Genomic DNA, 25,079 nt, shown 5'->3' with positions numbered 1-25,079 from the left:
TACCTTTCTTTTTTTTTTAATTTATTTATTTTTAGCTACACTGGGTCTTTGTTGCTGCACGCGGGCTTTTCTCTAGTTGAGGCGAGCGGGGGCTACTCTTCGTTTTGGTGCACGGGCTTCTCATTGCAGTGGCTTCTCTTGTTGCGAAGCACGGGCTCTAGGCGCGCGGGCTTCCGTAGTTGTGGCACATGGGCTCAGTAGTTGTGGCTTGCGGGCTCTAGAGCACAGGCTCAGTAGTTGTGGTGCACGGGCTTAGTTGCTCCGCGGCATGTGGGATCTTCCCCGACCAGGGCTCGAACCCGTGTGCCCTGCATTGGCAGGCGGATTCTTAACCACTGCGCCACCAGGGAAGTCCTAAGTTACCTTTCAATTCTAAAATTCACTGACTTGTTTAATATGCTGTCCTAGCAGGCTTCTGTGTGATGAGGATGAACAAAGCCTTGACACATTCTTACTACTGGGAAAAACTGAGGATGCATCATTATTAGATTATGTCCTATTCTGGTCTCAAGTTTCAATTTATCCTTCCCAAACAATGAGGAAGATCACCTCCTTCCCAGCTTTATCTGAATTCCAACCCATAGCTAATAGCCTCAAGAATGAGAGGGCAATGCCTGTGATGGGCATGATATGTTGGATTACATAGCCAGACTCTTTTTGGTGCCTTTACCTGGTACGTCTTTAACCTCCATTCCAATGTCAACTTGGTAGGTTAGAATATGAGAACAGTGATTTATTTTAACACTTCTCCGGAGATGTTCAGTATCATAGGAAATAGATAAGCTAATTAAATACCAATTTTATTTAACACTTGACTGTATCTAGCCTAGGTCTGAAGACAAACAAGTCACTCCCTTCCTAGTGCATAAATTCTCTCTGGAAACCAAGTTATATATTATAAAACACTGCCTACAACAGTGATGGGGAAGGGGGAGGTGCCAATTAGAACAAAAGGTGGCCTAGAGGAAGGGCTGCGGCAAGGAGGACAATAACTTTTTAAACTTCACAGGAGACTCTGATACACAAATACTCCCATTCTGCTGAGAATCACTAGATTAGAAGACTGGTGAAGCTCAGTGAATAAGCAGTCTAAAGTTAGTCGAGTATTTCTTTAAACTACAGATAAGCTTCTTTTTTTTCCTTTTCTTTTTTTTTGATGGGGAAAGGGGGTGAATCTTTTAAACTTGCATGAAAAATGTAAGTGGGTGTGCACATCAAAGGGTACTATCTAAAAAAGTATTAAGAACCACTGCTGTAAGAACTAACTCTTTGTAATCAGAGTATCACTACTCCTGCGGGAAAATATTAAAATAATTAAATTTTCTTAACATCTCAGTAGATTAAAAGGTATCCTCACATTCTACTGAAATTCCAAGGATTATCTTCTAATGACATTATTCTGTCTCATCAGATGAACAATAATGCTTTTTTTCTGGAAACTTTAGTGTAAATATTCTTTAGCTAACTTTCTCAAACTTCTGAATGATACTGTTATATAACACATTTCATAACTAAGGTCACTACAGAATACAGAAAGAATGGTGTAACCTCTAAATTCTAAATATTTATATCTTCTATGTATATATATAAAATATGTGTGTTCTGTGTTCTATGGATAAGGAGAAATTAGAGATTAAAGAAAAACAAAGTGGTTGTTCTTAAACATTGTAATGGTTACCAAGAGATGCTATTTAATCATTTCAGAAAGTCTTTCAAAATATAATAGATTTCATCTGTCAGAATGTTTTAGAAGAGTATAAAATACTTCTTTAAGGTATAAGAATGGATAAGGTAAACTTGCAGTCTAGAGCAAGAGTCTATAATCACATTCTATTATATATAGTGGATAATACAGAGTAAGCTTTTCAGAAGACTGCAAGGTAATTTAATTTTCTTCCTGTGAACATGACACTGAAACTTGAAGATCCCAAGAATTTATAGGCCAGTTTATAAGTATTCTTTTATTCACATATTATATAGTTGATTCATTTTGGTCATATCTGCTTGGGAGTTTCATAACTACAACAGTGTAATTTAACAACTCAAGCCATGAATAAGCTTAGAATAAATATGCAATTTTTGATACTTTAATCCATGTCCATGTTTGAGTACCCTGCAGTTTCAACTTACCTAAACTAATACTAAATGTCAAAGTAAATCCATCAGAAACAAAATCCATCAGAACAACTTCTTTCTGAACCACAAACAAAGCACTTCCTAGAAAAAGAAAGAGAAGACTAGTTCTTAACAGCCCACCTAGGGATAAACTAGATGTTACCAATGCTTCCTGCTGAGTTACTACCATCACAGTTCTTTGTGGCACAAATTTTTTAAGCAACCCTGGAAACAACTTCAAAGCTTTCACAGAACCCCACAGTGACGCGATTAAGATTTAAGTAAGCTGCCCTCTTACAAGGTGTTAGGAACTAGCTGGCTAAGCATGCTTAATTCTGTAGAGGGAAGGAGACTGGGAAAGATGGATGGATGGATGGAGGAGTGGATGAATAAATGGATGGATGAGTTGGAAAGTTGGAAGGAAATAAGTTTAAACCAATGTAGATGAAGACATGAATATAGATAGATCTTCACTTATACATCTATATATATATCCATCATACATATGTGTGTATATATAACCATGTTGTATGCTTGTACCTCATTAAATGCTTTTTGGAAAACTGATTATACAAAATGTATAACTTCAGTAAATATTTTATTAAACACAGCTTTAGAGATTTAAAAATTAGGATTACCACTATTTGCTAATTTGGAAAAAACTGCTTCCACATTCTGTTTCTTCTACTCTTTCTAATATATTACTGATATTTATTTTTAAAAGGATGAACTGACAACTGATCAATTGATAAAAGATCAATTGAAATCTGATTCCTTAAATGTTGCTGTTTCCCAACTTATAACCTCAGACCTCTTCTTATTCTGAGCTTTGAGACTCTGATCTTCTCCCATAGCTTCAATGATAACCTACAAGAAGGAAACTTCCAATTTTATTTACATAACTACTGTGCTTCTCCTGAATCTAGACTCATACCTCAAGCTGCCTACTGGCTATCTCCATCACTGACTTTCTTTGTGAATTAAAGGCATGATTACAAATTCCTTTTCCTTAAAGTAAAAACTATAATATTAATACGCTTCATTTGGGGCTAGATGTAATAATTTTGAAATACACATAACTTCAACCTTTGTAAATTACTTACAGTCTATTCAGGGATCTTGATGTTTAATGAAATCAATAAAAATTTGTTTTAAGTAAAAAATACTTTTTCAAAGCAAGTAAGACCACTGAGTTAACTTTTGCGCAATTCCAGATAAACATAGACCATACTTTCTTAAAATAAGACACACTATAAAGCAACTTGTAAAGAAATAAAACAAAAAGATTTGCTTTTCTATCTTTTAAGGTTAAGGCCAAAAAAACACTTTTAAACCTGCTTTTTAAACAGTAAGTCACCAGCTTCTGAACAATACTATAAAATTAAATTTTAAAGTTTTTAATTAGACCCCCAAACCAGTATTTGTGGCTGATGTACATATACATACACAATTCTAAAAAAAACCCAAGGGCTTCCCTGATGGTGCAGTGGTTGAGAGTCCGCCTGCTGATGCAGGGGACACGGGTTCGTGCCCCGGTCCGGGAGGATCCCACATGCCACAGAGCGGCTGGGCCCGTGAGCCATGGCCGCTGAGCCTGCGCGTCCGGAGCCTCTGCTCCACAGCGGGAGAGGCCACAATGGTGAGAGGCTCGCGTACCGCAAAAATAAATAAATTTAATTTAATTTAAAAACACCCAAGAACTCAAAAGCTATTTCCAGGTATTAACTGCATCACCTAATAAACAACAGAATCAATACATATCACAAAAAGTTCGACTACTAAACAATCACATCAAGATAAGGATCAATTTTTCTTCAGCAACCATGGGATAATACTTATAAAGAAGCCAAACTTAAAATTCTGATCAGGTCTTCAAAACAGTAAATCCACTCCAGTTAATATTTAGAACAGGCCATAATCTAGAACCAATTTTCTATGAATACCTACCGTCTATGAATAAAACACCAGTGCAATAGCTCACTTAAAAAAATAAAATCAGAAAACTTAAAAAAAAAATAGTGTACTACCAAATGTAAACGGAGAATAGGAAATAAACTAGTAATCAAAATCCAAGTTATCACCTCACTTCTAGGAAACCTCTTTATGCCTTAAGAAGTTATAGCTTTTAATATCAATAACACAATTTTATTTTAGAATTATTATGGTATTTAAACAAATGTTGGTCTTCAAAGAAAAATCTGACTTTTTTGAAACTAAAATTGTAAAGATAAGACCTAGACTAATACATCAACAGAAAAAAATTCAGAAATCAACAAAACACACATATATATGAAAAATTGGTATATGACAAGGAGCATTCCAAATCAGTGGAGAAAGAACGGACTATTGAACTCCTGGTGCCAGAGTAACTGACTATTGGCAAGAAAAAAAAGAAAAAAAGAAGGGGGGGGGGGGGGGGAGAAGAGAGAAAAAGAAAAAAGAAAGGAAAGGGGAAAAAAAAATCCTATAATAAATAACCTCTAAGATGGACCTAAACATATTTCTACATTTTGGGAGGTGATAATATTAACACTAAGAAGCTATAAAGTTAAAAATATATAATGTAGACTGTAGAGCAAGCACACACACGAAAGAAAAATATTTCATAAAGAAATACATAGAAATGTTATTCTAAAATAACAAAATCATTCTTCCAGTTTCCAGTTTCCATGTAGGGAGCTTGGAAGTGATCACTTAGTCCTAACACCAAGGAAAAAGCTCAACAAACTGAAAAGTTAACATCCACAAGAAAAGTAAGGTCACACTGCAAAATGCTGCCCGCAAAATTGGAGAGACTGCAGGCAGATACAGAGAATTACAACTTAACAGAGCACAGACTCACAAGCTGAAACCTCGGAGGGAATGAGAGCCAGGAGAGGAAAGCCTGCACTGTAACTGATAAAGAGCAGGAGGCTCAGTGTGGAAGTTAAGAATTACAGAGGTATCAGTCTTAAGGGGGCCCCACACTTTTTTGAGTTTTACCTCCAGGAGCTTGACTAGGTTCTCACAGTAAATAGCAGAGAACAATCCCCTTGTACTTCCAAGTAGAGGGAGGGGAAAAGGAACCATTTTGAAATAAGCCAGAGCACTGGTTGCCCTCAGGGCAAACTAGTTAAGCAGAGCCTAACCTGCTGGGGCATTATGAGAGCCTTACTCACCTGGGGAAGGAAAACACCCAACTCCACGTGGCTCTAGAATTCCACATGGAGGAAGGAGAAAAACCCAACTCCAGCACACTCTAACCATCCTGCCCCACCAAGGGGGAGGGGGAAAATTGAGAAACACTTGGTAAGTTCACAGTCCACAGGCATAGGCTCATTGGAAGGAAACCGAGTCAAAGGACTATAGAACACTTCCCTTCCCCACACAACTCACCACTACATTACAAAAGGCCTATTTACAGCAATTCCGTTTACCTGGTACATCATGTCCGGCTAACAAGAAAAAATTACAAGACATACCAAGAGGCAAAAGACACAAATTGGGGCTTCCCTGGTGGCGCAGTGGTTGAGAGTCCACCTGCCAATGCAGGGGACACAGGTTCGTGCCCCGGTCCGGGAAGACCCCACATGCCACAGCGCAGCTAGGCCCATGAGCCATGGCCACTGAGCCTACATGTCTGGAGCCTGTGCTCCGCAACGGGAGAGGCCACAACAGTGAGAGTCCCGCGTACTGCAAAAAAAAAAAAAAAAAAAAAAAAAAGAATTACATCCGACTTCTCCTCAGAAACCATGCAAACAGGAGAGTGGAGTGAAATACTGAAAGCATTGAGAGAAAAAAAACACCAACCTAGAATTCTGCACCCTGTAAAATTATCCTTCAAAAGTGAAGGACAAATAAAGATTTTACTAGACAAACAAAATTGAATCTGTTGCCAGTAGACCTGCTCTGCAAGAAACGTTAAATGTTCTCTAGAGAGAAGAAAAGTATGAGTCAGAAACTCATGTACATAAAGAAAGGTAGAGCATCAAATAAGATATGAGTGAAGGTAAATTTTTTAATTTATTTTTCTTATTTTTAATTATTCAAACAGATAACAATTATTCAAAATAATAGCAACAATGTATTTGATTATGTATGTATATATCGAGTGTGTGGTGTGTGTATGTGTGTGTGTGGTAATTATGCTTATAAGTGAAGTGAATGACAACAATGATACAAAGGACAGGAGGAAGGAATTTGGGCTATTTTGTTATTATAAGATACTCTCATTACCTATGAAGGGGTACAGTATTATTTGAAAGTGGACTTGGATTAGTTGTAAAGATGCACTGTAAAAACTAAGGCAACCACTAAAAAAAGTAAAAAAAAAAAAAGTATAACTGATATGTTAAGAAAGAAGAGAAAATGGAACCACATATAACATTCAGTAAAAACCACAAAAGGCAGAAAAAGAGTGGAAGACAAAAATAAGAACAAAGGCAACAAAGAGAAAACAATAATGAATATGGTAGAAATTAATCCAACTATATCAATAATCACTTTGAATGTCAATGGTCTAAAAACAACAATTAAAAGACTGTCAGAGTTGATCTCAAAACATAACCCAACTATATGTCATCTACAAAAAACCCACTTTAAACATATAGACACATAGAGATTAAAATAAGTAAGCATATGAAAAAATGCTCCACAAAATACATATATCATTGAGGAAATACAAACTAAAACAACAATGAGATACCACCACACATGTATTAAAATGGCCAAAATTCAGAACACTGATAACACTAAATGCTGGTGAAGATGTAGAGCAACAGGAATTCTCATTCATTGCTAGTGGGGTTACAAAATGACCCAGACACTTTGGAAGACAGTTGGCAGTTTCTTACAAAATTAAATATACTCTTACCAGATGATCATACCCAATCATACCCCTTAGTAATTATCTAAAGGAGTTGAAAATTTATGCCTACACAAAAACCCACAAACGGAGGTTTATAGCAGCTTTATCCATAATTACCAAAACTTGGAAGCAACCAAGATGTCTGTCAGTAGGTCAATGGATAAGTAAACTGTGGTACATCTAGACCATGGAATATTATTCAGTTCTAAAAAGAAACAACCTATCAAGCCATGAAAAGACATGGAAGAAGCTTAAATACATATTACTAAGTAAAAGAGGCCATCTGAAAACCAACATACTGTATGACTCCAACTATATGACATTCTAGAAAAGATAAAACTATGGAGGGCTTCCCTGGTGGCGCAGTGGTTGAGAGTCCACCTGCCGATGCAGGGGATGCGGGTTCGTGCCCCGGTCCGGGAAGATCCCACATGCCGCAGAGCAGCTAGGCCCGTGAGCCATGGCCGCTGAGCCTGCGCGTCCGGAGCCTATGCTCCGCAATGGGAGAGGCCACAACAGTGAGAGGCCCGCGTACCACAAAAAAAAAAAAAAAAAAAGCATTTTAGGACAATATGGACAAGATGGTAATCAGGAATGACTGCTAATTTTCTTATGTGTGATAATAGTGTTGTAATTATGTAGGAAAGTACCCTTATTTTAGAATATGCATTCTAAAGTATTTAGGAGTAAGATGTCATGACGTCTACAATGTACTTCTATATGGTTCGTACACACACACAATACCACACATACATAGACATATAATCACATACAAATAAAGTAAAAATGGTAAAATGTTAACAACTGTTGACTCTAGGTGATCGTTACACAGGTGTTCAACATTTTCTGCTGAAAAGTAGGCAAATAACTTCAAAAATGCCACCTTATTAAAGTGCTAAAAAATAAATTGAAGCAAACTTCATTTAAAGCATCTTTAAAGTTTCATATATGAGTACATACTTTGAAATCACATTTCCAAAACCAATATTTAGATTTTTAAGTTGATCAGAAAGTTACAATCACCAGAACAAGGCTCTCATTACTTATGGGCAAAAAACCAATAAAAATACTTAACACACTTACCATGTGTCAGGCACTCTTCTAAGCACACTTACATAAGTAACTCACTTAATTCTCTGAATAACCATGTGAGTAGATTATCACTACCTCCATTTTTCAGGTAAGGAATAAGCCATAGACGTCACACAATAAGTGGCAGAGCCGGTCTCCCAAGCCAGATTTTATAGCTCCAGAATCCACACTTTTAACAACTATTCTGTACTGTCCTCTCAGGTGGGGAACCTATGTTTCTAGCAATACTGACTTGATTTTCCTGGGGTTGTAACATCCTTTGATTTTAGTAATTTTAATAATCTAAAAGTATCATCAAACAGAGAATCACAAAAATTTAGATACTATTACATTTACAAAAATGCATTAAAATGGCTTCAGGTGGTTTAAGTAAATATTTAGTCACCTAACAACATCTATCTATAGTCTTACTAGGGGATCGATGATTATAACAAACATCTTCATAAACTGAAAGATGATCCCATCTTGATTAATATACCTGACCGTATCTTAATTCTCTGGGATAAAGATGGAATCAAAGCAGTTCTCAACAATAAAAATAATTATTCCTGAAATGGCAAATATTCTTTTATGCAAAATGTTTAACTTCAACAGTTTACCTGACTGAAAAACTTACATAACAGTTTGTAGCATTTTGTAGAAATCTTATTATTCCACGTGGAACATTTTCAAGTTGATAAAAATGAAAATTTTTTTAAATGAGAAGAAATCCAAAAAAAAATAATTGATTTAATAGAGGTTAATGAGCCCGAAGCAAATTACAGATTTAAATGATAAAAGAAAACTGTTTATTTTCTTAGGTGTGATAATGGTATTGCAGTTATGGAAAAGATCTTTAATTAGGATTTATGCAAGCCATGTTTTAGTTTGACACATCAGAGAACCCTTCAATTTTTTAGTAAACAAAGACTAATGGGCATTTTTACTATATAATGTCAATCTTTATTTTTTATAGGCTTAAAAACCTAAATAATATAAGTATAAAGTTAAATTGTCCATCAAATATTGGGTTGGCCAAAAAGTTCGTTCAGTTTTAAGTAAAAATAAAAGACACAGTTTTCATTTTCACCAAGAACTGTATTGAACAACATATTCCCTAACCAAACAAACTCTTTGGCCAGCCCAATATTTGCAAGACTGAAAAATATATGTAGAAATATTTCTCCTCCCTGGACCATGATAAACAGTAAGCAAAAAAAAAACACTCTAGTTGTGATGGTGGACAGTAAATCAGTTGTATTAAATATGTAGGTATGTAAAAGTTTACCTGCTTTTTCTCTCAATTAGAATGGCCACATAAGAAGCTGGCAAAGCGGCACCAAACCCAGGACTCCATGAGTAGAATTTTCCAAGTATTTTCCTGAAATTGAAATTTGGAATGATTATATGAAATTTCTAGTTGGTCATTTCAGTTATTACACTAGAAGTTCCCCTTCTCAGTTCACCCTCTATCTAAATGTCCCACAGCACCTCAAATTCAGCATGTCCAAAACCAAACTCATTATCTTAGTCCCTTATCTCCATGAACCTGTTCTTTCTCCTCTCTTTTCCTAGGTTAATGATATCAACAACCACTTATCCACCTATGTGTGACACTTTGAGACATCCTTGGCTTCACCTTCTTCCGTGTCCCACACATGAAATCATCCCCTTAAATACTTCCATGTACAATTTATCTCTCAAATTCCTCTCCAACCTACTGCCCTTGCCTCATTTATGTCCCTCATCAACTCTTCTTCAGGCTACTACAATAGCAAACTAATAGGTATCTCTCCTTCCAATAATTTAACCTGTTATATTCATTCAGACAGTCCCTGGATCCAACATTGTTCACTCTGCAAACCTTCTATGTTCTCAATTTCCTATCTACCAAATGGGAATAAATGTATTACCTATCTCATAGAGTTGTTATGATGGCTACATGAGATACTTCCCAGCACCATCCATGACACATAGGAAGTACTCAGAAAATGTTAGCTATTATTACTATTGTTATCACTACTACTATTCTTTCATTATGGCTCTTTTTTTATGGAAGTATAGTTGATTTACAATGTGTTAGTTTCAGGTATATAGCAAAGAGATTCAGTTATATATTTTTTTTCTTTTTTTTTCTTTTCAGATTCTTTTCCCTTATAGGCTATTACAAAATATTGAGTATAGTTCGCTGTGCTGCACAGTAGGTCCTTGTTTGTTATCCATTTTATATATAGTAGTGTGTGTATGTTAATTCAAACTCCTAATTTACCCCCCGCCCTTCCCCTTTGGTAACCATAAATTTGTTTTCTATGTCTGTGGGTCTATTTCTGTTTTGTATATAGGTTCATTTGTATCATTTTTTTTCAACTATTACTATTTTTTAACACATGATAGATATTCAAAAAATGTCTCTCCTTTCCTTCTACAACCCTGGGTAAGTTTTTTCTTACACCGCTTACTAAAGTATTTTACATTTTTTACTTATATGTGTATATAAAATTTTTCATTTACTAGAATATATCCCTTGGGAGAAAGAATCTGCATAGTATCTCACAAATTATAAATGCCATTGGGTTGGGTTTTTAAAGAGAAAAAAAAAGAAATCTGGAGATATTAGGAAGACTCTTTTTCCTTTCAAAGACAATTTGTTCCTAAGAAAGGGAGAAACAAAAAATTATAAAAAATTATCTGAACAAAGTTGGTCAACTGCTAAATGATGTATTACAGGAAAAAACATATGCTATGTACATACAGATAAGGATAAAATATCAGATGAAATTTTCTTTCTAGCTGAAGCTTAGCTTTAAAAAAATTAGAAAACCTACATATAACATGGGTATTTCTGCAATGGACATCAGAAACTTTCTGCCTAAGAAAACTGGAGGTGATTCTCCCTCCAACATAAAATACACAAAGGACTTAACAAGTTACTGAATATAAACAAAAAAGGAAAATAAATGAGTGAGTCAGTTATAGAAGGAACACAGATGTTACCTTATTATAAGTATTTTATGTCTCCAAAACTTAACCAAAAGCTTCATAGAACATAAATATGCTGCAAGACCAATTTATTATTATTGCAATTTTTAAAACCTAATTATCGTATAACTCTATTTTTAGAATTTTAACAAGTATTAGAAACTTTCCAGAGACTACGTGGTAAAGAGTTTCTTACACAGATTTTTCAGGTCAATTTAAAGGCATGACTTATTCAAGAGTATAAACTTTATAAATTACTAAAAGTTTATAAATATTAATGTTCTTAAGGCAAAAATCTATAGAAGACATTTGGAAATTATATTTCTTTTTTTTTAAAGGATAAAATTATTATTCAATTTATTATTCCCTATATACAAAAAACTAGTTTGGTAAAACATTAAAAGCTTTCACTTTTAGACTGAGAATGATTCATAGCTCCCCATAATTCCCACTTCTAGTTAACACTGTACTGGAGATCTTAGCAAGTACAATAATGCAAGAAAAATAAATACAAGGTATAAGAATTCAGAAAGGAAGAAATATTGTTCTTATGATGAGCAATTTTTTTTCATTATTAGTAATCAGTTTAATACACATCGGTGAATACATGTCAATCCCAATCTCCCAATTCATCACACCACCACCCCCACTACCCCTGACGCTTTCCCCCTTTGCTGTCCATACGTTTGTTGTCTACATCTGTGTCTCAATTTCTGCCCTGCAAACCGGTTCATCTGTACCATTTTTCTAGGTTCCACACATATGCGTTAATATATGATATTCGTTTTTCTCTTTCTGACTTACTTCACTCTGTATGACAGTCTCTCTCTCTCTTACTTACTTACTTACTTACTCTTACTCTTACTCTCTTACTTACTTACTTACTTACTCTCTCTCTCTCTCTTACTTCACTCTGTATGACAGATCCATGTTGAGACATGGACCATCCATGTCTCAACAAATGACCCAATTTCGTTCCCTTTTATGGCTGAGTAATATTCCATTATATATATGTACCACATTTCCTTATTCATTCGTCTATCGATGGGCATTTAGGTTGCTTCCATGACCTGGCTATTGTAAATAGTGCTGCAATGCACATTGGCGTGCATGTGTCTTTTGGAATTATGGTTTGCTCTGAGTATATGCCAGTAGTGGGATTGCTGGGTCATATGGTAATTCTATTTTTAGTTTTTTAAGGAACCTCCATACTGTTCTCCATGGTGGCTGTATCAATTTACATTCCCACCAACAGTGCAAGAGGGCTCCCTTTTCTCCACACCCTCTCCAGCATTGGTTGTTTGTAGATTTTCTGATGATGCCCATTCGAACTGGTGTGAGGTGATACCTCATTGCAGTTTTGATTTGCATTTCTCCAATGATTAGTGATGTTGAGCAGCTTTTCATGTGCTTCTTGGCCATCTGTATGTCTATTTTGGAGAAATGTCTACTTAGATCTTCTGCCTATTTTTGGATTGGGTTGATTTTTTTTAATATTGAGCTGCATGAGCTGTTTATATGTTTTGGAGATTAATCCTTTCTCCGTTGATTCGTTTGCAAGTATTTTCTCCCATTCTGAGGGTTGTCTTTTTGTCTTGTTTATGGTTTCCTTTGCTGGGCAACAGCTTTGAAGTTTCATTAGGTCCCATTTGTTTATTTTTGTTTTTATTTCCATGACTCTAGGAGGCTGATCAAAAAGATCTTGCTGTGATTTACATCAAAGAGTGTTCTTCCTATGTTTTCCTCTAAGACTTTTACAGTGTCCGGTCTTACATTTAGGTCTCGAATCCATTTTGAGTTTATTTTGGTGTATGGTGTTAGGGAGTGCTCTAATTTCATTCTTTTACATGTAGCTGTCCAGTTTTCCCAACACCACTTTTTGAAGAGACTGTCTTTTCTCCATTGTATATCCTTGCCTCCTTTGTCATAGATTAGTTGACCATAGGTGCATGTGTTTATCTCTGGGCTTTCTATCTTGTACCATTGATCTACATTTCTGTTTTTCTGCCAGTACCATATTGTCTTGATTACTGTAGCTTTGTAGTATAGTCTGAAGTCAGGGAGTCTGATTCCTCCAGCTCCATTTTTTTCCCTCAAGACTGCTTTGGCTATTCAGGGTCTTTGATGTCTCCATACAAAATTTTTTTTTTCCCCATACAAATTTTAAGATTTTTTGTTCTAATTCTGTAAAAAAATGCCATTGGTAATTTAATACGGATTGCACTGAATCTGTAGATTGCTTTGGGTAGTACAGTCATTTTCACAATATTGATTCTTTAAATCCAAGAACATGATATATCTCTCCATCTGTTGGTATCATCTTTAATTTCTTTCATCAGTGTCTTATAGTTTTCTGCAAACAAGCCTTTGTCTATTTTGTCTCCCTAGGTAGGTTTCTTCCTAAGTATTTTACTCTTTTTGTTGCAATGGTAAATGGGAGTGTTCCCTTAATTTCTCTTTCAGATTTTTCATCATTAGTGTATAGGAACGCAAGAGATTTCTGTGCATTAATTTTGTATCCTGCAATTTTACCAAATTCATTGATTAGCTCTTGTAGTTTTCTGGTGGCATCTTTAGGATTCTCTGTGTATAGTATCATGTCATCTGCAAGGAGTGACAGTTTTACTTCTTCTTTTCCAATTTGTATTCCTTGTATTTCTTTTTCTTCTCTGATTGCCGTGGCTAGGACTTCCAAAACTATGTTGAATAATAGTGGTGAGAGTGGACACCCTTGTCTTGTTCCTGATCTTAGAGGAAATGCTTTCAGTTTTTCACCATTGAGAATGGTGTTTGCCATGGGTTTGTCATATATGGCCTTTATTATGTTGAGGTACGTTCCCTCTATGCCCACTTTCTGGAGAGCTTTTATCATAAATGGGTATTGAATTTTGTCAAAAGCTTTTTCTGCATCTATTGAGATGATCATATGGTTTTTATTCTTCAATTTGTTAATATGGTGTGTCACATTGATTGATTTGCGTATATTGAAGAATCCTTGCATCCCTGGGATAAATCCCACTTGATCACGGTGTATGATCCTTTTAATGTGTTGTTGGATTCTGTTTGCTAGTATTTTGTTGAGGATATTTGTATCTATATTCATCAGTGATATTGGGCTGTAATTTTCTTTTTGGTAATATCTTTGTCTGGTTTTGGTATCAGGGTGATGGTGACCTCATTTTGGGAGTGTTCCTTCCTCTGCAATTTTTTGGAAGAGTTTGAGAAGGATGGGTGTTAGCTCTTCTCTAAATGTTTGATAGAATTCACCTGTGAAGCAATCTGGTCCTGGACTTTTGTTTTTTGGAAGATTTTTAATCACAGTTTCAATTACATTACTTGTGATTGGTCTGTTCATATTTTCTATTTCTTCCTGGTTCAGTCTTGGAAGGTTATACCTTTCTAAGAATTTGTCCATTTCTTCCAGGTTGTCCATTATATCGACATACAGTTGCTTGTAGTAGTCTCTTAGGATGCTTTGTATTTCTGCAGTGTCTGTTGTAACTTCTCCTTTTCCATTTCTAATTTTATTGATTTGAGTCCTCTCCCTCTTTTTCTTGATGAGTCTGGCTAATGGTTTATTAATTTTGTTTATCTTCTCAAAGAACCAGCTTTTAGTTTTATTGATCTTTGCTATTGTTTTGTTTCTATTTCATTTATTTCTGCTCTGATCTTTATGATTTCTTTCCTTCTGCTAACGTTGCATTTTGTTTGTTCTTCTTTCTCTAGTTCCTTTAGGTGTAAGGTTAGATTCTTTATTTGAGATTTTTCTTGTTTCTTCAGGTAGGCTTGTATAGCTATAAACTTCCCTCTTAGAACTGCTTTTGTTGCATCTCATAGGTTTTGGATCATCGTGTTTTCATTGTCCTTTGTCTCTAGGTATTTTCTGATTTCCTCTTTGATTTCTTCAGTGATCTCTTGGTTATTTAGTAACGTATTGTTTAGCCTCCACATGTTTGTGTTTTTGCATTTTTTTCCTTGTAATTGATCTCTAATCTCATAGTGTTGTGGTCAGAAAAGATGCTTGCTATGATTTCAATTTTCATAAATTTACTGAGGCTGGATTTGTGACCCAAGATGTGATCTATCCTGGAGAATGTTCCGTGTGCACTTGAGAAGAAAGTGTAATCTGCTGTTTCTGGATGGAATGTCCTATAAATATCAATTAAACCTTTCTGGTCTATTTTGCCATTTAAAGCTTCTATTTCCTTATTTATTTTCATTTTGGATGATCTGTCCATTGGTGTAAGTGAGGTGTTAAAGTCCCCCACTATTATTGTGTTACTGTCGATTTCCTCTTTTAGAGCTGTTAGTAGTTGCCTTATGTATTGAGGTGCTCTTATGTTGGGTGCATATTTATTTATAATTGTTGTATCTTCTTCTTGGATTGATCCCTTGACCATTATGTGGTGTCCTTCCTTGTCTCTTGTAACATTCTTTATTTTAAAGTCTATTTTATCTGATATGAGTATTGCTATTCTAGCTTTCTTTTGATTTCCATTTGCATGGAATATCCTTTTCCATCCCCTCACTTTCAGTCTGTATGTGTCCCTAGGTCTGATGTGGGTCTCTTGTAGACAGCATATATATGGGTCTTCGTTTTGTATCTATTCAGTGAGCCTGTGTATTTTGGTTGGAGCATTTAATCCATTCATGTTTAAGGTAATTATCGGTATGTATGTTCCTATTACCATTTTCTTAATTGTTTTGCGTTTGTTTTTGTAGGTCCTTTTCTTCTCTTGTGTTTCCCACTTAGAGAAGTTCCTTTAGCGTTTGTTGTACAGCTGTTTTGGTGGTGCTGAGTTCTCTTAGCTATTGCTTTTCTGTAAAGCTTTTGATTTCTCCATCGAATCTGAATGAGATCCTTGCTGGGTAGAGTAATATTGGTTGTAGGTTCTTCCCTTTCATCACTTAATCATGCCACTCCCTTCTGGCTTGTAGAGTTTCTGCTAAGAAAACAGCTGTTAACCTTATGGGAGTTCCCTTGTATGTTATTTGTCGTTTTTCCCTTGCTACTTTCAATAATTTTTCTTTGTCTTTAATTTTTGTCAGTTTGATTACTATGTGTCTCAGCATGTATGGGACTCTCTGCACTTCGTGGACTTAGGTGGCTATTTCCTTTCCCATGTTATGGAAGTTTTCGATTATAATCTCTTCAAATATTTTCTCTGGTCCTTTCTCTCTCTCTTCTCCTTCTGGGACCCCTATAATGCGAATGTTGTTGCATTTAATGTTGTCCCAGAGGTCTCTCAGGCTGTCTTCATTTCTTTTCATTCTTTTTTCTTTATTCTGTTCCACAGCGGTGAATTCCACCTTTCTGTCTTCCAGGTCACTTATCCGTTCTCCTGCCTCAGTTATTCTGCTACTGATTCCTTCTAGTGTAGTTTTCATTTCAGTTATTGTATTGTTCATCTCTGTTTATTTGTTCTTTAATTCTTCTAAGTCTTTGTTAAACATTTCTTGCATCTTCTCAATCTTTACCTCCATTCTTTTTCCAAGGTCCTGGATCATCTTCACTATCATTATTCTGAATTCTTTTTCTGGAAGGTTGCCTATCTCCACTCCATTTAGTTGTTTTTCTGGGGTTTTATCTTGTTTCTTCATCTGGTTCATAGTCCTCTGCCTTTTCATTTTGTCTATCTTTCTGTAAATGTGGTTTTTGTTCCACAGGCTGCAGGATTGTAGTTCTTCTTGCTTCTGCTGTCTGCCCTCTGGTGGATGAGGCTATCTAAGAGGCTTGTGCAAGTTTCCTGATGGGAGGGACTGGTGGTGGGTAGAGCTGACCTTTGCTCTGGTGGGCAGAGCTCAGTAAAACTTTAATCCATTTGACTGCTGATGGGTGGGGCTGGGTACCCTCCATGTTGGTTGTTTGGCCTGAGGCAACCGAACACTGGAGCCTACCTGGGCTCTTTGGTGGGGCTAATGGCAGACTCTGGGAGGGCTCACACCAAGGAGTACTTCCCAGAACTTCCGCTGCCAGTGTCCTTGTCCCCACAGTGAGACACAGCCACTGCCTGCCTCTGCCAGAGACCCTCCAACCCTAGCAGGTAGGTCTGATTCAGTCTCCTATGGGGTCACTGCTCCTTCCCCTGGGTCCCAATGAGCACACTACTTTGTGTGTACCCTCCAAGAGTGGAGTCTGTTTCCCCCAGTCCTGTCGAAGTCCTGCAATCAAATCCCACTAGCCTTCAAAGTTTGATTCTCTAGGAATTCCTCCTCCTGTTGCCAGACTCCGAGGTTGGGAAGGCTGACGTGGGGCTCAGAACCTTTACGCCAGTGGGTGGACTTCTGTGGTATAAGGGTTCTCCAGTCTGTGAGTCACCCACCCAGCAGTTATGGGATTTGATTTTACTGTGACTGCGCCCCTCCTACCGTCTCATTGTGGCTTCTCCTTTGTCTTTGGATGTGGGGTATCTTTTTTGGTGAGTTCCAGTGTCTTCCTGTCAATGATTGTCCTGCAGCTAGTTGTGATTCTGGTGTTCTCGCAAGCAGAAATTATATTTCTAATTGCAGTTAAAATATACCTGCAGAATTATTTTGGGTAATACTAACTGGGTAACATTAATAGTAATATAATGTGAAGTTAGTATTTTAACTTGACAAATTAAATAAACTAGTTTGGGTTTCAACAATGTGTGGGGGAGAAGATAAAAAGTAAATATCTAATAAACATGCTAAGTATATCATAACACTAAAAACTGAATTCTAACTGCATGTATATTGTATGAAGCATGTGACACAGATAATGCACTGCATCAGGACCAAAAGTTTCATCAGTAGGATATGCCAGAAATTTTACAGATAAACACGAGCATTTTATAGTCCTTTTGAAGTCCTTTTGAAGTCCTTTTGAAGTCCATTCACTGCATACAGACCTAAGCAATATCATGGACAGTTGCTTTGAATTCCTAATCTATGAAACTGAAAAGTTAAGAAATTCTCATTAACAAGTCAGTAAATATAGTGGGCCTCAGAAAATGTATGATACATTAAAGCACTTTTGCTATATAATCACAGTAATAATTTGAAGTTTATATTACATTTTTAGGCCAAGAGGCCCACAACTCCTGGTTTTACAAGCATTCTTTGAGATAAATAAATGTCATTTCACACAGAGAAAAAAATACACAAGCAGTGACCTGCACAACATTTATATAAACATCTGTTTGTTTCAGTTTCAACAAAGGAATTTGTATTAACCACCAGTTCTGATTATGTGTACCAACCTTAAAATGCAAAAGAAAGCCATAAACAAGGCCCCATTAGCAGTCAGAAATGAAGCAGATTGTAGGATCTCAGGGAGCAGTTTGTGTAAATAATAATCTAATTTTCGTTTCCGGAGAATTGCTGCAATCTGGAAGAAAAGAATTAAAAAAGGCTCTTTTGTTTAATATAACCAACTTTTCCCACTTAAGTTAGTTCTTATGTGGAAGATATTGAAATAACAGCATGTATTTAAAAATTAAAGTAAAAACTCTAGTATTTTACTGGCTCCTCTATGAAAATTCAATTTCTGGGACAGAAGACACTTTAATTTATTGAAAGTGTAATGGGTAAAATAAACACCTAGAAATTACAACATGGATCATATGATAAATAACCTCCAAACATTGAGATAAATATTTATAACGCCTTAAAAAGTTTTAAACTGGGGCTTCCCTGGTGGCACAGTGGTTAAGAATCTGCCTGCCAATGCAGGGTACACGGGTTCGAGCCCTGGTCCGGGAAGATTCCACATGCCGCGGAGCAACTAAGCCCGTGCACCACAACTACTGAGCCTGCACTCTAGAGCCCGTGAGCCACAACTACTGAGCCCATTTGCCACAACTACTGAAGCCCATGTGCCACAACTACTGAGGCCCACGTGCCTGGAGCCCATGCTCCGCAACAAGAGAAGCCACCACAGTGCGAAGCCCGCACATGGCAAGGAAGAGTAGCCCCCACTCGCAGCAACTAGACAAAGCCCACGCGCAGCAACAAAGACGCAACGCAGCCAAAAATAAATAAATAAAATTTTTTCAAAAAGTTTTATACTGATAAATAAAATATATGTTTAAATGGAAAAACTAAAGTCCAATCAAACAGAAATTGAATGCTAAAACAAAACTACATTACAGATACTATCAGCCTGGATATTAGAAAATTTCAATGATAAAAACCAGAGAAATTCATTCATTCAGTTTCACTGAGAAGGGGATATGAGCTAGATTAGGAAGAACAGTATAATTCTCACAGGTGACCAGGAAGAAATGCTTTTCTATCATGATGAAACAATATATCAAAGGAACAAAAGTTAAGGGGGCAGAATTAGGGAATGTAAGAAATGGCAAGACTGACTTGAGAAAAGGAAGACCAGAGAACTCTGCATTCACTTTTCACCATTCTAGACATAACAGCTTCCCTATGGTCAGGGATCAACAAATCTAATGGCCTCTTCTCAGTTCTTTTCTTACTCTACCACTTAGAAGCCTCTGATAATTTCCTACTTCATTCAATTAAACAAGCTGTTATTAAGAACTATGCCATACACAGGAAAAACAACAATGAATAAGATCTAATCCCTGCCTTCAAGGAACATAAAAACTTGATAGGGAAATAGATATATAAACAATAAACTACAATAAGGCAGTGCGGTAAATGCTATACTAGAAGAAGGAGAAACTGCTACAGAAATACATATTAGGGAATAACCAAAAAGGAGATGGGACTGGACAGGTAATAATGCCCAGAAGATGGATCTCGACAAATAGGTAAAACTTTGACAAAAGAGAAGTTTCTATGGTTTCTGTGACTTCATTGTTTTCATTCTCCCATGATATCTTTAAGTGCTATTCCTTTGTTAGCATTTCTTCCTCAGATCTCTACTCATTCTATATACAACCTCCCCCACAGCATCATCTATCATGTCAAAGTAGGAATTCCAATATAACCGCTTCTATTTTTTTTTTTTTCATATTTGGCTGCATTGGGTCTTCGTTGTTGCACACAGGCTTTCGCTAGTTGCAGCGAGCGGGGGCTACTCTTTGTGTGGTACGCAGGCTTCTCATTGCGGTGACTTCTCGTTGCGGAGCACAGGCTCTACGTGCACAGCCTTCAGTAGTTGCAGCACGTGGGCTCAGCAGTTGCGGCACGTGGGCCCTAGAGTACACAGGCTTCAGTAGTTGTGGGCTCAGTAGTTGTTGCTCACGGGCTCTAGAGCACAGGCTCAGTAGCTGTGGCACACAGGCTTAGCTGCTCCAGGCATGTGGCATCTTCCCAGGCCAGGGATCAAACCCATATCCCCTGGATTGGCAGGCAGATTCTTAACCACTGCACCACCAGGGAAGTCCCTCCCCTAAATTCTTAATGCATACTTCAAATGTCTATTGGACATGTCAATAAAGACATAGCACAGACATCAAAAAAAAAAGAATGCCCAAAGTAGAACTTATTATACTTCCCCAAAATGCTTTTATTTCTGATTTTCTAACCTCAAGTAATAGTACCACATCCACCCTATTACTTAGAAACAAAATGTTGGTGTCATTTTCAATTACTCCCTGGATCCTCAATCATCTCCTCAGTTCTAATGGTCTCCTAGTATCTTCAGGTTTTAGAATGTAATGTCTCTTTCATTTTAGACTCAACAATGGGCAGAATATGGTACTCTGTTATATATTCAAGTAGTTACAGAAAAAAAATCTCCTCTGTTCCTGGAAAGGAAAAAACAAAACTGTCCCTATTTGCAGATAACCTGATTGTCTACACAGAAATTCCCAAGCAAGTTACATACAGACACACACACACCTCCTAGAACTCATAATGCAGTTTAGCAAAGGCAAAGGATATAAGATAAACATACAAAAGTTATTTGTATTTCTATATTAAAAAAATGAATACATGGACACCAAAATTAAAAATACAATAGAATTTATAACTCCTCAAAAAACGAAATATTTAGGGAAAAATCTACAACACTTGTATATGACTTGTATACTGAAAGACACACAATGCTGATGGAAGAAATCAAAGAACAGATTAATAAATGTTCATAGATAGGAAGACTCAATATGGTAAAGATGTCAATTTTCCCCCAAAGCAAAATACAGGTTTAACACAATTTCTATTACGATTCCAGAAAAGGTTTTATAGATGTAGACAAGATTATACTGAAATTTATATAGAAAAGCAAAGGAACTATAAGAGCGAAAACAACTTTGAAAAAGTGAAAAAAATGGGAGGAATGAGTCTACCCAATTTCAAGACTTATTATATAGCTACAGCAATCAGGTTTTGTGATATTGGCAAAAGGATAGACAAATAGATTAATGAAATAGAATAGAGAACCTAGATATAGATCCACACAAATATATCCAACTGATTTTTGACAAGGTACAATGGCAATTCCATAGAGGAAAAATAGCTATTTCAACAAATGGTGCTGGAGCAAATACATATCCACAGGCAAAAAAAAAAAAAAATTAACCTCAGCCAAAGTCTCACAGTTTATACACACTTTATACAAAAATTAATTCAAAATGTATCAGAGACATAAAACTACAAAACTTTTAGGGGAAAAAAAATCAGGGAAAATCTTAGGGATCTAAGGCTAGGCAAAAGCACAATTCATAAAAGGAAAAATTATAAATTACACTTCAGAATTAAAACTTTTTCTCTGTGAAAGACCTGTTAGGAATAAAAATCCTAGCTACAGAATGGGAGAAAATACTTGTAAACTACACAGCCAGCAAACGACTAGTATCTAGAATGAAGGAAATCTCAAAACTCAACGGTAAAAAAATGAACAATCCAATTAGAAAATACAAATGATATGAACAGATATTTCACCGAAGAGAATGTGCAAATGGAAGATAAGCATATTAGCCATTAAGGAAAAGCAAATTAAAACCACAATGAGCTATCACCATAGAACTGTCAGAATGATTAAATTTAAAAATACTGGAAACACCAAATGCTGACAAGGATACGGAGAAACTGGATCTCTCATGCATTTGTTGGGGGAAATGTGAAATGGCAAAAGCATCCTGAAAAAGTTTGACAGTTTCTATAAAAACTAAACAAGCAACTATCATATGACCCAGCAATTGCAGTCCCGAATGTTTATCCTAGAAAAATGAAAACGTACGTTCACCCAAAATTTGTGCACAAATGTTTATAGCAGCTTTGTTTGTAATAGTCAATAAATGGAAACAACTCCTATGTCCTTTAAGAGATGAATGGTTTAAAAAACCGAGGTGTATCCATACCATGGAATACCATTTAGCAATAAACAGGAACAAGCTAGTGATACATGATACAATACTGATGAATTTCCAGAGAATTATGCTGAATGGAAAAAGCCAATCCCAAAAGACTACATACTATACTATTCCATTTACATAACACATAAAATGACAAATTTATAGAAATAAAGAATAAATTAATGGTGACCAGGGGTTAAGAGGAGGTGGGTAGGTGGGAGCGGTGGTATTGCTATAAAAGGGCACAAGGGATCCTTGTGTTGATGGAAATGTCCTGTATATTGACTATATCAATGGCAATTATTTTGGTTGTGATATTTTACTATCATTTAGCAGGATGATACCACTGGGAGAAACCAGATAAAGAGCACAGGGAATCTATTATTTCTTACAACTGCATAAGAATCTACAATTATCTCAAAATTAAAAGTTCAATTAAAAAAAAAAAGCAGTCATCAACATAGCCAATGGGCATATGAAATATGCTTAGCATCACTAGTATTCAGAAAACTGTGCAATAAAATATCACTCACACACACACCAGAATGTCTAAAACAAGGAGAAATGACAATGCAAAGCACTGTCAGGAATGAAGTAACTAGAACTTCACACATTGCTGGTGGGAATGTAAAACTGCATACTTACTTCAGAAAACTGTTATTATCTAATGAAACTAAATGTACACTTATCCTACGATCCAGCAGTTTCACTCCTAGGTATATATCCAAGAGAAATAACTGCTTATTTCCATCAAACATCATGTTCATAACACTATCTGTAATTACAAATACTGCAAAACACCTAGATGTCCATTAACAGTAAGGTAGATAAATTGTACATATTTGCAATATTGGTAAATCATACTGTACAGTCTACTGTAAGAAACAGGGAAAATCTGACACAACACATGGGAAGTAACCTAAGACCTTATTAACACTGTGCTGTAACCCAGAGCTTCCAACCAGGGTTTACAAGTGGCCAAAAGATTGATCCTCTCCACAGTCTGGGTAGCCAGGCGAGGACTAGGGTAACAGAGCAAGGTGATAATCATCTCTGTTTTCCCTAGAGTGCCACACAATTATTATCATTTTCTATGTACATCACAGCAGGCTATAGTGTGAGAAAAGATTAGAAGCACTGATCTAACCAAATAACATAAAAGTAACTGTACTAGCCATGTAGGAATTGTAAGGGCACATGAACACATGTATAAAATCATTACCAGACATTATCCAACAACTTCACAAACATCATATTGTATAGCAAAAAATGTTGCAGTGTTCATATGCTTTTTCCATGTCAATAAATTCCGTATGAATTTTCCAAATATGCATACATTTAGCTCAATAACAAAGTATATAATAATACTATGATAAAAATATATATTTGTATTTATTTATTTATATTCATATAGCTTTTGAAGACAATATAATGACCAGGAAAAAAATGAATCAAAATACTTAAAGTGATAAGACAGACTACAAAACAATATTTTCTAATGAACATATGGAACAAACATTAGAACATTATGAACTGGTTACCTTGGTAATAGATTATTTTAATCTTCTTTTTGCTTTTGGGTATTTTCTAGACATTCTGCAACAAACATGGTTACATTTATAAAACTGGTAGAAGGGGAATAAGTATGAGAAAGTGTGGATTAATTATTATAGAAAAAGATCTGAATAGAGAATAGAAATAATCAGCATGATAAAGTATAAAATAATCAGGAGATATGATTTTTACTCTTAGTTCTACAACAATTTATATGAATGCTACTTATTTCAATGCTGTTTAGATTTCATCTTCCTCATTTATTAGATAAAGAGGTTGACTTAAATGACACAGGTGACATCAGTAAGATGGCAGAATAGCAGTTTCCAGCACTCATCCCCTTGCAGAAACATCAATTTGAACAAATACTCATGTGCAAAAATACCTTCACAAGAGCTAAGGATTCCAGGTGAGAGATTAAAGCACCCAGGTGGAGTGGAGAAATAAGAAAAGATGCATTGAAGGGGGTATGAAAAATAATCACATATTACCCACATCACCCAACCTCCAACCCCAGGCAACTCAGCATGCAGAGAGACACCGATCCAAAGAAGGAAGAAGAGTGAAGTGAGCGCCCAACTTCACCACAAACCCCAGCTCCAGGCCTGCCAAGTAAAATCAGGCATCAGGCCAGGCCACACAGATCCAGGATTCAGAAGTAGCCCCATGGACTCAGACTCCAGGCCTATCCCAGTGCCATGCCAAACCCCAAGAAACCAGGCTCCAGGCTTACCCCATGGATCCGTTTCAAGCCCCAAACTGAAGCCCCAAACACCAGGCCTGCCCAGGTAGACCCAAGTATAAGGTGCACACCAGTGAACTCAGGCTTCAGGTCCACCCCCAGGGACCAGAGTAGCCCACCTGAAAACTCCAGCAGCAAACCCATCCACAGACTCCACCAAATGGCTTTCATTGGCTTTCACTGCAGAAGCCCAAGTGTAAAGACTGGAAAAGGTGCCTACTTCTTCAAATGAACAAGCACCAAAACAAGGCCACAGAAATACAAATGTTCAGGAAAACATGACACCAACAAAGGAACAAAATAAAACACGAGTAACCAACCCTAAAGAAATGGAGATCAATGAACTGCCAGACAAAGAATTCAAAATAGTTGTCTTCAAGAACTGCAGTGAGCTGTAAGAGAACACAGATAGACAACTAAAACAAAATCAGGAAAACAGGGGCTTCCCTGGTGGTGCAGTGGTTGAGAGTCCGCCTGCCGATGCAGGGGACGCGGGTTCGTGCCCCGGTCCGGGAAGATCCCACATGCCGTGGAG

At 36.5% G+C, this 25,079-nt stretch overlaps 1 protein-coding gene across 1 annotated transcript in view; it reads right to left on the bottom strand.

The window, feature by feature from the left end:
* The window catches only part of TMEM135 (transmembrane protein 135), a 250,688-nt gene that overhangs the window by 197,071 nt on the left and 28,538 nt on the right, over positions 1-25,079 (bottom strand). Inside the window, exons 2-3 of the mRNA XM_027083624.1 lie at positions 18,235-18,362; positions 9,321-9,413 (exon numbers count right to left, since the gene is read on the bottom strand). Coding sequence (XP_026939425.1) covers positions 9,321-9,413; positions 18,235-18,362 — 221 coding nt within the window. The remainder of the gene's footprint in view (positions 1-9,320; positions 9,414-18,234; positions 18,363-25,079) is intronic.

Source organism: Aethalodelphis obliquidens, unplaced genomic scaffold (assembly GCF_003676395.1).
Source record: "Aethalodelphis obliquidens isolate GAN/ISIS:26980383/991018 unplaced genomic scaffold, ASM367639v1 scaffold50, whole genome shotgun sequence".
Taxonomy (NCBI): domain Eukaryota; kingdom Metazoa; phylum Chordata; class Mammalia; order Artiodactyla; family Delphinidae; genus Aethalodelphis; species Aethalodelphis obliquidens.
This window is presented reverse-complemented; position numbering and strand designations above follow the sequence as displayed.